This window comes from Arvicanthis niloticus, chromosome 9, assembly GCF_011762505.2.
Source record: "Arvicanthis niloticus isolate mArvNil1 chromosome 9, mArvNil1.pat.X, whole genome shotgun sequence".
Classification (NCBI taxonomy): domain Eukaryota; kingdom Metazoa; phylum Chordata; class Mammalia; order Rodentia; family Muridae; genus Arvicanthis; species Arvicanthis niloticus.
The window spans coordinates 78,746,872-78,759,471 of record NC_047666.1 but is presented as its reverse complement, the minus strand read 5'-3'; the positions used below and the strand labels follow the sequence as shown (position 1 = coordinate 78,759,471).

At 39.6% G+C, this 12,600-nt stretch overlaps 1 protein-coding gene across 5 annotated transcripts in view; it reads left to right on the top strand.

Moving 5' to 3' along the window:
- LOC117715352 (solute carrier organic anion transporter family member 1A4) overlaps positions 1–12,600 on the top strand; it is a 55,566-nt gene that overhangs the window by 40,369 nt on the left and 2,597 nt on the right. For all 5 annotated transcript variants that reach the window (XR_013112717.1, XM_034512127.2, XM_076940767.1 and 2 more), the window contains 3 exons: positions 747–919; positions 10,417–10,481; positions 11,508–11,625. Coding sequence is in view for 4 of the 5 variants with exons in the window: in XM_034512127.2 (XP_034368018.1) it covers positions 747–919; positions 10,417–10,481; positions 11,508–11,625 (356 nt within the window). In the remaining variant the exon portion in view is untranslated. The remainder of the gene's footprint in view (positions 1–746; positions 920–10,416; positions 10,482–11,507; positions 11,626–12,600) is intronic.

The window sequence follows — 12,600 nt, the reverse complement described above, 5'->3', positions numbered from 1 at the left end:
TGTCCTTGGGGACACAACTTTATTTAATCATAAGCAATTAGCTATATCATCAACATTTTGAGATATATATTGATTTAGTATATAGTATTAGGTAAAAACAATACAAAGTCATACTTATTTATTTAAAAAAAAAACTATGTGTAGGCTAGAAATTTGGCTCAGTGAGTAAAGGCATATGTCACCCACTCTTACCACCAAATTAAAAATTAGGACCCACATAGTAGGAAGTATGAACTAACTGTCATAACAACTTCTGACTTCTGCATGCATGACACGGCATACACATGTCCACATATATACACACACATGCATGTGTACAAATGCACATATGCACACACACACACGGAAAACTAAACAAGCAAATAAATATAAACAAAACAGTGTTAATTCTAGATAACTGAATTTTTGCAGATTTACTCCTTGTACTGGGAAAAAATAACAACTTTTAAAGTCCACATCTTTGTATGGAAGTTATATAAAATTACATATTATAGAATTGTAAGATAGCAAAAGATAAAACAACAAGGAAGAAGGATCTACTATTTTACTTAGTACTTTTTTATTTAATGGTGTTTGTGGTCAAGCTTGTGAACATGTTCAGACTAGGTGTGTGCTCTTTTCTGAGTCATATCATTGACCCCAACACTCTCCTGTTAGAGCCAATGAGCTTTGTAGAAAATACAGGTTTAAGTTCAATATTTTCTTCTAAGTAGGTCACTGGTTTATTTTATTTTATTTTTGGACAGGTGTTTCAAAATTGCAGCTGCATTTGGTCATCAGGAAACTCATCTGCAGTCCTGGGGCTGTGTAACAAGGGTCCTGAGTGTGCTAACAAGCTGCAGTACTTTTTAATCATATCAATAATTGGATGTTTCATCTTCTCACTGGGAGCTATACCTGGGTACATGGTTCTTTTGAGGTAATAAATAGCTCATTTATATTTCTCTCTGTTCTTCATAGTATGTGTATATGCGTGCATGTGTGTGTGTCACTGTGTTGGCATGTGTGTGTGTCACTGTGTTGGCATGTGTTTGTGTGTGTTGTATACCTGTGCAGTGTGAGCTCCTATGTACCCCTAAAAACAATGTCTCTCAGAAGACAATGTTGGGGAATCCATTCTCTCCTTTCACCGTCTATTTGAAGCAGGGTCTCTCATTATTTCAGCTACTGTCCTGCTTGTGTAGTCCAGCATACCTGGGGCCCAAGGTCCCAAGCAATTCTGTTTGTTCTTTCTATTTCCCTGTAGGAATGCTGGGATTACAGATGCCTGACACTGAATTGGTCTTTTATTTTTTTTATTTTTATTGGATATTTTATTTACATTTCAGATGTGATCCCCTTTCTGATTTCTCTCTCATCCAGGAACCCCTTATCCCATCCTCCTCCTCCTGCTGCTATGAGGATGTGCCCCCACCCACCCACTCCCACCTCCCCACCCACAAATACCCCCACACTGGGGCATCCAGCCTTCACTAGACCAAGGACTTCTTCTCCCACCTATGGTCAACAATGCCATCCTCTCCTACATATACAGCTGGAACCATTGGTCTCTCCCTATGTGCTCTCAGGCTTGTGGTTTAAACCCTGGGAGCTCTGGTTGGTTGGTATTGTTGCTCTACCCTTGGGGCCACAAACCCTTTCAGCTACTTCAGTCTTCTGAAGTCTTCCCTCCATTGGGAACCCCATGATCAGTTTAGTGGTTAGCTGTGAGCATCCGCCTCTGTATATGCCAGGCTCTGGAAGACCTCTAAGGAGACAGCTAAATATTTTTATATATATTCCTGGACTCCGGAGGCTGATCTTGCGTCATCAAGCCTTATTTTTTTTACCTCTAAGCCATCCTGCATACTCCAGCACACCTGGTGCCAAGGTCCCAAGAAATTCTATTTGCTCCTCCTACTTCACTGTGGGAATGCTGCCACCGATGCATGCCACTGAGTTCGGCTTTTTATAAAAAGTATTTATTTACATATGTTCCTATGTTTTGAGGATTGAACTTGGGTCACCAAGACTTCCTTTACCCACTGAGCCACCCCACCAATGTCATTTAGATATTTTTGATCACTATTAAATTTCTTTTCCCAAAAATGACCGTTGGAGTCATGGTTCATAGACCCTCAATGCTCTAACATACCTTTATTAGGACTCTAAACAATGCTTTATTAGGTTCTGCTAAATTTAACAATAATTTAAAGTTTACTGTAACTTTCTTTCCTGTCCTTTCCTATGGACTGTGAGAGTACTTGGCTAGAATTAATTTTCTATGGCTCAGCTAACTGACTTGCAGAGAATAAAACTCTCTGTGTGAAAGGAACTAGGGTCCCTTCACATCCTGCTCTCAATCCATCTTGAACAACAGCAGCAATGACAGCAACAACCACAAACAATGCAATAACATACTCTCTAACAAGAAGGTACATTAATGCAATGATCTATACTCAATTCTCTACCAAAAAGTAAGGAAATTTCAGAGCTAGGTTTCATTTTTTTTTTTATTGCAAGAAAGTGTTCCTTCCAGTGCTAAAATCTTTACACCCACTAACAATGTGAAAGGGTTCAGTCCTCCTTTTCTTGTCTCATTGGAATTCAGAAGCGAAGTTGAGTTAATCTGGATGTGTAATTCATAAGTTTATCCTTGTAGACTGGACTAAGCTTCTCACTTCTCATTTCCTTTCCCTGTGTTTTTTCATTTTCTTGCCCACATTCCCTTTCCACCTTGAACCTCTCCTCCTCTTCTCTTTATCCAAACTCCATTCCCTCTTTTTTCTTCTTTGCTTCCCCCTGTTCTCCCCTCACTTCTGTTCTTCTTTCCTGTCCTCTCCTCTCCTGTCCTTTCCTGCCCTCTCTTTTCCTCTCTCATTCTTCCATTCCTCTGCTTCTCCTTTCTTCCCAGATTCTACCCAACATACAGCTCACTAAAATAAGCATGACCTTATATATTCATTTTCTAATGTAAGATGTTATATTCTTAATTCCTACAAATGGAGATGTAGTATATGCCTTGTTTTGGTTTATGGGTTAATAGCCAGAAAAAGGAACCAAGTACTGCCTGTGAATCGGGCTTAAGACATACTCTTATAAGCGAGGGACATTTGGATGTGACATCTGTCACTATATCACCTGCTAGGCAGATTCAGCTGATGGGGCTAAGTGCTGTCTCCTTTCTCCCTTACTACTCCAGATGCCTCAGTGGCAAAGCTGCATGCTCAGTTGATAATGAAGACTTTCCTCATCAAGGAGGAGGGTCACAGGTGAAGGGCATGTGAGCTGCTGAAATCTCCTGTTAGAATCCCCGAACACACTATGGAGAAATATTCTCAGATCTACTGCATGCCTGTTTCCACTCCTCACTCATGTTCACAATTATCTTACTTTCTAAAGTTTCCACTGGCTGAAAAAAAAAAAAACATGGCTCATTGATGTTTTAATGTTTGATTATTTGAAATACTTTGTGTATAAGTTAAATGTGTTTGTTCATGTGCATGAACTTATGTGTGTGTGTGTGTGTGTGTGTGTGTGTGTGTGTGTGTGTTCACATGCCATGGCATGCACGTTAAAATGAAAGGACAGATCACAGGAGTTGGTTTTATTTCTATTATGTGGATTCCAGGTATTGAACTCAGTTTTTCAAGCTTGATGGCAAGCAACTTTACCCACTGAGCCATCTTGTAGGTCCTAATGTAAGTTCTTGTTGGTCTATTTAAGTTGGGTGTTTTATTTGTTCTTTTTTTTTTTTTTTTTTTTTTTTGCTGAATTTGATGATTGTGATATAAATAATGAATGATATAATGCTACTATTTGCATGCTATCTTTACTCTTCAAGTCTATTTTGTTTTCTTGGACTCTTTCATGGAATTGTTTCCAAAACCGAAATCCCATTATTTATGCTTTTTTTTTTTTAAACCAAAGGTGTATTTGTTGGGAAAAGAAGATATTTTAAAAGAGCTTGTATATTCCTAATTCATAAGAATATTTTTCATTTTTTTCCTGACTGCATTATAGGCCTCTCCTTCATATGTAATTACCAAAATTATCTCAAGTCTTTTTCTACAGATAGTATGGGAGAGACAATTATCTAAAGTTGTTAGCTCTATATAACCAAGAAGTCTTTTTCTGAATGTCATAGCCTCCATGATGATTTCTTGCTCTGTTTATCTATAAAATCACCTCTACAATATTTTGAATTTTTTTTTTTTTTGGTTTTGGATTTTCAAGGCAGGGTTTCTCTGTGTAGCCCTGGTTGTTCTGGAACTCACTCTATAGACCAGGCTGGCCTTGAACTCAGAAATCTGCCTGCCTCTGCCTCCCAAGTGCTGTTGAATTTTTGTATAACATGTATTAACACATTTTATCAGCATGAAAAATGCCTGGCAAACAACTTAAGAATATCAAACTTTACTTTGTTTATAGATTCACAGTTTCAGGTCCTTTAAAGTGGGTATAGCTTGCCATGGTAATCAGAAAAATGATTCACCTATGTTAGTAGACGATGACTAACTGTTAAAGGGCTCAGCTGTGCTTTAGATGTGTGGAGGTTGGGGGCCACCTTTCAGAAGTCCTTACTGTCCTATTTCAGTGTAGACATTACAAAGGCAAAGGTAGAGCTGTATCATTCTTTTTTTTTTTTTTTTTTCAATCAGCAGAGGTTTATTAGGGAGAAAGTTGGCTAGCCAAGGTCAAAACTGCTCGTCCACGCAGGAACAGAATCTTGACAAAAGGCCAGCAAGCTGAGGGTTTTTTTTTTTTTTTTTTTTTTTTTTTGCATGGGGTGGGAAAAGGAAAGAATTTTCACGAGGTTACACATGATTGGTTGCATTTTCGAGCGCTTACACATGATTGGTTGTTTTACAAATTTTGAACATCAGCAGGCTGTAACACTGGGAAAACCTCAAGGGGGGGGGGTGGTAACCAAGAACAGTGGAACATTTCAGAGGAATCCACCCTAAATGACTTAGAGCCACGTGAAAATCATTCTGCACACTCATTCTTCTCAAAACTGTAGTTTTACCATGTCACTGTGCCCTACCCTGTCATTACCAACTATTTCTCTATTACTATTTCTCACTTGCCATAGCCTTGAGAAGCCTCACCCTGAGGCTTGAGGAATGTTAATCCAGCAAGTGTCCTCTGATTCAGGGATAATGCCCTCCACCCAGAATGTGTCCCCGGGCAGTGAAAGCCTGAAATCTTACATCCAGTTCCTCTTTCTGGAACTTGCATTCTTTTGCTCAGGTTTGGGGTAAAGAAAAAGCATATATATATATTTCATAAAATGGTCTTTATAATTCTTACTCTACATCCCCACTTTTTCTGATAAGGTTATGTTTTTAATTATAAAAACTCAATTATTAATAAGTCTATTTTCACCCCACTTTTTCTGATGTGGATCTAGCTTTAGAAAAGTTTAAACTCCAGTGTCATCATAATCATCATTTTCTTGACCTAAAGCTCTATATTGATGGTGTAACACAAAAAGCTGAACAGCACTTATCCTTTTTCTAACAAAAGTTATTAATCTATTTAAAATGTAAGGACCTATGGTTAAAAGCAAGAGTAAAATTACAAGAGGTCCAGCAAGGGAGGATAATAGGGTTGTCTTCCAAGGGGACTTATTGAACCAACTCTCCAACCAACTTTGCTCTCTATCTTTCTGTCTCTGGTCTACATAGAAGCAACATTCTTCTCTTAGAGCAGCAAACAAACTTCCTTCTTTAAGAAACAGCAAGTCTAGTCCTCTTAGCAGCACCTGACTCCACACCTGCGGCCACTCCTAGTCTCAATGTAATAGCTAGAGTCAAGGAAAATAGGCTCTCTGTGGAAGAGTCTAGGATGTATCTCAAGCTCAGTTCAAGAGTACCTGTAGGGTGGTAGTAAACCCGAGGAACTAGCTGGACAAGTATATAATAATCTTTGACTTCATCTAAGACAGAAGTAGATATATAAAGGGTTAATTTTGAACTGCAAGCTCACCATTTATCAATCTTAGGCACTAAGTATTTGTTAGCAGGTGTCCTCAGGCTTTATTTTATTGGCTAGGGGGGTCTCAAAAAGTTTTTATTCTTGTTAAACACACTTTCAAAGTTGTCCTTTGACTTTTACATATTTTGTGGTACATAGTTGTCTACATATATATAAAATCACATATATAATAAAGAGAAATTGCAAAAGGAACAAATCTATAACTCTAGATTCACATTTCAATTTCAATCTTGGAATCACAAGCTGTCATTTAACCTTAGGTGTACACACCCTAAGCCACACCCTCTAAGGCAGCAATACCCCTGTGCCTCTAGGGTGGGATGGCTCAGGAGTCAAGGCCTGCTGTTCTTTGGACTTGTAGAATAGCAGAAATCCTTGAGCTAAACAGCGGGAGTTGTTCTGGATGTTCTTCAGTTGGCATCAGGCACAGGTGGTGTTGGTGAACTTCAAGGAGGTCAGATGGTCACCAGCGCCAGGAACAGTCTCTTAGTAGCCTGAAAAATCATTTCTCACACAAAAGGGACATTTTTGGTGTGGAACAAGGACAAGGGACACTCTAGCCAGCGCCAGTTCCCGAGGGCAATTTAGTTTTAGGGTTCTGTATATTCTCTCTACCTGTCCTGAGCTTTGGAGACAGTATAAACAGTGAAGCTTCTAATATCTCTGACAATTTCTGAATTACCTTAAAAACAAAAGTAAAACTGCTATCTGATCTAATTACCTAGGACACTTGAAACCTCGTGAAGGTCCCTATTCTAGGCTGTTTTCTCGTAGGTATTTTCTTATTTACTCTAAGTCTCATAAGCATTTGCTTGTTGGCATATCTTACACTGCCTTATCATTTCTCTAGTCCAAAACCTGAGGTCCATTATATGCTTTAAATCTCCTGGCTGCTTGGTTGCACTCATATCTTAAGAGTCCATCTGTGCATTTAGCTTGGTAAGTCTTTTGTTTTCTGGGGAGTACAGTTCTCCCTTCTTGTGTACACCATTGCCTCTTTTCCTCTAGATAGTAGCTGGCAGGATGGCTAGCAATCTGTGTTCTTTCTCTTACTCTGTGTTTTAAGTGAGGCCATCTCTTAGGCCCAAAACCAAGAGGGGCTCCTGTATCAAGCCATTTGATCTGTCCGGTTATTGCCTCAGGCCACTGAGTCCCTCCCTTTTGGTGTCCTGGGCAATGAATATTTACAGCTGCTGGCTTCATCAGGGTTTCCTCTATTGGTATATAGCCCTGTGGACATGGGCTGTGGCAAAAGCATACTTGCTTGTCGGCCCCAGGTTCCAAGGTTGCTCTCTGCACCAATGATCCCAGGGGTGGGGAGTCAGCCCAGATGACATTTGTGTCCACCACAGTACCACTGGCTTGTCTCTGACCAGCATGGAGAAAACTGCTCCCTTCTGTAAAGCAGGTTACCTCGGCTCCTGGCTGGAGTCAGTAGGAGAAGCCTTTCCTCTACCCACGAGTTCTTGTCAGTTAGTTGCAGCCCATTGGGTAGGAAGTGTATCTGGACCCCCATCTTGGGGAGTAAGTCTCAACCCGACAGAGGGTAGGAACAGTCTAGGATGACCATAAATGAATGGGATATCCAGCCCATCACTTAGTCCATTATTTTCGGGTAGTCCATGAATACATTTTGGCCCATTGGCCTGGAGGAGGACCCTGTGTTTATCAAGAGTTGGGTGGCTCCAAGTTGCCCCATCTATCTCAATAGCTGTCTTCACACGGAGCTTATATCTTCGCCATTTGGGGTGTTTTTCAAAGCCTGGGATTTCCTGGCCCTGGCTTCTATTTGTTAGGGCCCTCATGGACCCCGAAGCTGGCTCCTTTACTTGCAGTGTGCACACTGGTCTTTTTCAAGAAGTTTCTTATCTCCCTTGGATTGGAGTCCCTCTTCTCTGCTTTCTGTAAATTCTTTTCCTGTTACCTTTCTTTTTCTTTACCTCTCTCTAGTCTCAGCAACTTATACTAGTCCTTTTATCTTACACTAAACCTTTTATCTTCTCCACTCCTTTTTCTAGACTTACACTAAACCTTCTCCACTCCTCTTCTCCACTCTTTTTCTCTAGACTTACACTAAACCTTCTAATGACTTATCTTGTAGTTTCTCTAGCCTCCCTGTTTAACCTTATGTGCCTTGGTCAAAATTAGTGGGGTCTCACGTTCTTACACAAGATCTATCAACGGGATCTGGTGTGGGCTTTTGGGTGTCCCTTACTTTCTGTAACCTGCTGTTGACCATGGCCTGATCAATTGATGGGGTCCCCATGTCTGAGGGAACATTCTTTTCCTGGTATCCTCTCTTGTTCTTCACTCCTGAAGACCAGAACCTACAAGGGTCTTGCGGAAGAAAGGCTTTTATTGGGGGGAAGGGTATTCTTCTACTAGATTTATCTAGGTGACTATATTGGGCACTAGATCTAGGTGCCTGAGGGATCCTGGCCTATCTATTGCTTTGATTACTAACTTATTTTTTTACTATAAATTTGTATCTGTACCAAAATGGAGGCCTAATCTTTTGCCTCTCTGACACAGGACAGCCTGTAACTTCTTGTAGTACGCAACCTGCCTGACCTGTCTGACCTGTCTGCAGGCAGGTTTGTTGGTTCAGCGTTTCTAAGCTGGAGTCACATCACGTGACTTGTCTCAGTGTTACTTATTTACTTTTCCTTTAAAAAAAAATCTCAGTGCTCTTCACGCACTACTTTTTAATAAAAAAATATATATAATTATAACTCACAGGTGAATAATCTTGCTGGGGCTGTTTGTCTAGCTGCCCTGGCTCCACTGCCAGGTTTTTAATTACCTGGGCCCTATCTATCGTCATAGGTGGCAGGTGGAAAGCCACCAATTTTTTTACAGCATCGACCCTGAGGTCCCCAGTACAGTCACACACACACACACACACACACACACACACACACACACACACACACACCAAATTAGGTGGCAGCCAACTTGCATGGCTGAGTGGTTCAAGGGTGCTGTGCTGGGGAACCACAAGCTGTCTCCCACCAAGTGTGGTCTGGGCGAGGGCGCCCTCCATGTGGTGTTACTTGGAGGATACCCTACATGTGGTAGGCAGGCTGTCCAAACCCGAACTGCAAACAAGGTTGGTGCCCCTTACTAAAGGACCTGCCCACCTCTCTGCTCTGCAGCAGCACTCTTGTGCCAGTGACTTCATCTCTTTCTCTGCCAGTGATCATGTTATGTATTTTTAACTCAAGATGTTTAACACAGTAGATTAATGGCTAACACACAGATGATTTGCCAAGAAAATACAAAAAAACACAGATAGCTCACCCCTCTCAAGGGCGGCACATAAATCAGGTGATACAGACAGTTTTTGCCCCTGTCACGGGCGCAGACCAAGTTACACAATAAGGGCATAGAAAGACAGCCAGAAATCCTCCTGCTTCTGCCTCTTAAGTAAGACTCCAATAACCAGACAACGCGGTCAGTCTTCACAGGTTCAGACTTAACAGAATCAGACAACTTGGCCAGCCTATGCTGGACCAAGTCTAACAGATTTCTAACATGCCAGCAATGAACAACCCAAAAATAGACATACTGCCATGAGAGCACAACAAGTGAGAGCACAACAACTGCTGCCCTAGGCTGCGGTGGTCATTTCTGACCTTTCTTCTCTGCCCCATTGTTAACACACAAAGAGACTAACAAAAGCTTGTCTCAATCACTAGTGTCAGCCGAGAGGGATTCCACATCCTCTCTGGCACCTAAATGAACCCCCAGACATCTCTGGGGTGCAGCAGCTAGTGACCTCATGGCATGTTTGCTAATCACTCGTTTATCTCCTCTTGAGACAGAAATGGTTTACTGCCCCTTATAAGACAGAAACAGCTGCCAGTCCAAACCAAAAGTGCACTTTTCAGAAACCAAATAATTCAGACAGATGGGCACAAGCAACTTAGAAACCAAACAACTTAGACAAACCTAGACAAAACCGCACACGAGAAATCAGACGATTTAGACAACCCAGCACATGAAAAACCAGAAACCAGGCAATTTAGACAAAAGGTCACACAACAACCAGACAGAAGACCTCCGTGTTCCCTCACCTCCCAGTGGGGTTCTTGGATTAGGGTGGTCGCAAAATCCAGGACAAGCCCCCAAATGAAGACCCCCAAACTCTGGAGACCCTTCCTCAAGTCTCAGGAAATCACAACCACCAAAAAATCATAAGAAACCATACCTGGATGCAATCAGCAGAGGTTTATTAAGGAAAAAGTTGGCTAGCCAAGGTCAAAACTGCTTGTCCACACAGGAACAGAATTTTGACTGAGCTGTATCATTCTTACTTCAGGATGAAAATTTTAACTATTAGAATCATGAACTACCACAGTCATTGGAAGGATACTAGGGCAGATATGAATTGGCATGATGAACTTTTATATATGTATATATTTATTTATTTCTCAGGTGTATGAAGTCTGAAGAAAAGTCACTTGGAGTTGGATTACATGCATTTTGCATGAGAATATTAGGTATGAAAATTTCCCCAACACATCAGACCAATATTAAATACTTAGCAAATCAATTAATTTTCTTTGAATAAAAGGATAAAATCTATATTATTAACCAAGCACAGCTCTTACATTAAAGGTAATAAGTGGGTTTATTCTTAAGTCAAATATAAATCAACATGACATGAGAACAGTTTTGGGTACTCCCAATTTTAGGTTCCAACAGAGTAACAGATGTTGATATTTGTAGTTAAAGAACAAAGAGAGTCATGAATAAGGCACTTCTCAAATATTTCTTTGAAAGCATTTGGTAGGTGGAGCATGGAGTTCTGTGATATAGGCTCAGATATCACATATCTCATAGCATTCTTAGTATTTGTGTGTGTAGAAGCTAGTGACCTGTTAGGTCAATTCATCCCAAACAGCTTCATATGATAGTCACATGGATATAACTCAGATACATGGATGGTCAAGGAATGATCAATGAGAGAGATAAAGATAGTTTCTTTCTGGATCTGCAGTGTCCCAACTGTCCACATCCAGAAATTCCCATGAGCTGGTAGCATCATTAACATAGACACACTTTATGTGAACTTTTGTTTATAAGTCATTATGTTTGGAACTGTCCCCTTGTAATTAGTTGGGAATGAAGTAACTACAGAAATGAAAAATGTTTCCTATTACCTGAACTTTCCTTAACTTAATTACACTTTTCATCTTTTAGTAGATTCAAGAACAAAGTGAGAAGGAAATGGTTATGTTAGGTGGACATATAGAAAACCATCACAAGACATTTATGAAAACTCATGAGGTTCTTGATTATGAACTCAATGAATACATTCATCTCATCTCATGAATAAAATTTCTTGTTTCTAAATCTAGAAACTTTGTATTAATTTATAACTTATAAAGGTATATTTAGAGCATTTGATTCATATTTTTTCATGTTTTTTTAAAAATAGAAAAATTAAAGAAATTCCAAATAAAATAATATCTCTTTTCTTTCTTCCTGCCAATGAGCTGATTTTCTTTCTTTCTTCATTGCAGCTGGCATTCCTGCACCTATTTACTTTGGTGCTTTGATAGACAGAACCTGTTTACATTGGGGAACTCTGAAATGTGGTGAGCCAGGGGCCTGTAGGATGTATGATATAAACAGCTTCAGGTAAAGATTACTTTTGAGACCTAATTTTGTAGTTCATAAAATATCTTCATTCATATCTAGCATATTCTTGAGTCATTTGCAGAATGGGCATAGATGACACAACTTTCTTACCTTCTTACTTATATATTTTAATATTTTCCATTATTTAAAAAGAATATATATATATATATATATATATATATATATATATATATATATGCATACATGAGGGAAATCAGAGTTTCTGAATAGAGGCTCAAGAGCAGTAGTGAAGACCTGCATGTTGAGCCAATCTAATATGGCAGAATACCAGAGATTAAAAATATGACAACAAGATACTGTGGCAAGGGACAATGATGCTGTGAGTGCAAACAAACCTCTCAGCTCCTACAACAAATATCTATGGACAGAAAGGAGGGACTCCTTTCTTACGTGGGGGTTGGGATAACAGAGTCCCAACACATTCGGGCAGCATGATATCTGTTATTCTACCTCTTGGAAACTTCACAGCTCTCTCCTACTTGCAGCATGAATAGATTTAAAAACTCAAATATGTGTAGCACCCTTTCAGTTAAAAATAAATCATCCTGAGTGCTGTAGCCAGAAGTGACCTGCTATCTAAATTTGACTGCCAGTTTCATATCTGGAAACCTGTAATCCCCCATTTTACTTAGTGATTAGTTGCCTCATGAACACAATACTGGCTCAGTATAGTGATTTTGGAATACTTTGGAATTTGGAATAAATATGCATATATCAAAAATATCTATTACCCCAAACATAGTAAGTACAGAAACTTTAAAGTATATTTTATCCAATTTACAAAGAAAATATACTTATAACTGTTTACAAGTTATTTTATAAGTTATTCTAGGAAGTGTGAAAGGGAAAATTAGCTAATCTATTTATGGAAGCTTTGCAGTCTTCATGGTTTAACTGAACAGAATCAGCAAAGGAATAGAATGTGAAGCTAAAGAGATAGCTCAGGGGTTAAGA